Source organism: Phytophthora parasitica (assembly GCF_000247585.1).
Source record: "Phytophthora parasitica INRA-310 unplaced genomic scaffold supercont2.152, whole genome shotgun sequence".
In the NCBI taxonomy this organism is placed as follows: Eukaryota; Oomycota; class Peronosporomycetes; order Peronosporales; family Peronosporaceae; genus Phytophthora; species Phytophthora nicotianae.
Window position 1 is genome coordinate 9,566 of NW_008649138.1, and position 647 is coordinate 10,212.

At 54.1% G+C, this 647-nt stretch overlaps 1 protein-coding gene across 1 annotated transcript in view; it reads left to right on the plus strand.

The window, feature by feature from the left end:
• Positions 1-216: 216 nt before the first annotated feature.
• The window catches only part of PPTG_24670 (hypothetical protein), a gene marked incomplete at both ends in the record, with an annotated part of 2,164 nt that continues 1,733 nt past the window's right edge, over positions 217-647 (plus strand). Inside the window, one exon of the mRNA XM_008918172.1 lies at positions 217-516. Coding sequence (XP_008916420.1) covers positions 217-516 — 300 coding nt within the window. The remainder of the gene's footprint in view (positions 517-647) is intronic.

A 647-nucleotide genomic window follows, 5' to 3' on the forward strand; every position in this document is an offset into this window, starting at 1 on the left:
GCACAGGCAGCACAACAGCCGTACGGAGCTCCGGCCACATCTACATGGGTCTATCAAGCGCCTCGTCATGAAAGGAAGCTAAGATTGCCAAAGTTCAAAGGCCTAGATGAACCCAAACTGACAGTGAAAGCCTGACTGAAGGCGATAAAGAACAAGCTACTGCGGCAGACAGCGATCCTACGGACGAAGTGGCGGGAGCACGAAGTCTTAATCGAAATGGTCGCTAATTTGGAAGGTGAAGCTCTGCTGTGGTACGACACCGTAGAGGACTCCTTCAACCGACGTGAGGATCAGACCATGGGGAACTTGAGCCGGTTGATGAAAGGCAGGTACATGGTACAACGATCGAATCCTGAAGTGTTTGCCAGACTCCGACAGCGGCGACAGCAGCGAGAAGAGCCCCTTGTGGAGTATGCACAGAAACTGCGAGTAATTGCGTTCAGCAATCCGGTCGGAGAAGAGTGGTTGGTAGATGCCTTTCTGGATGGTATGAGCAACCGGTGGCACGCGACTCTTGTACGGGGACACCGCCCAACCACACTTAACGAAGCAGTTAACGCAGCCGTCGATCAAGTCGGGGAATACGGAGAAGGTTACGGTGTCGGCCTGGCAATGGCTTTGCGCACTCAGGATGAGCGAGCGGCTAC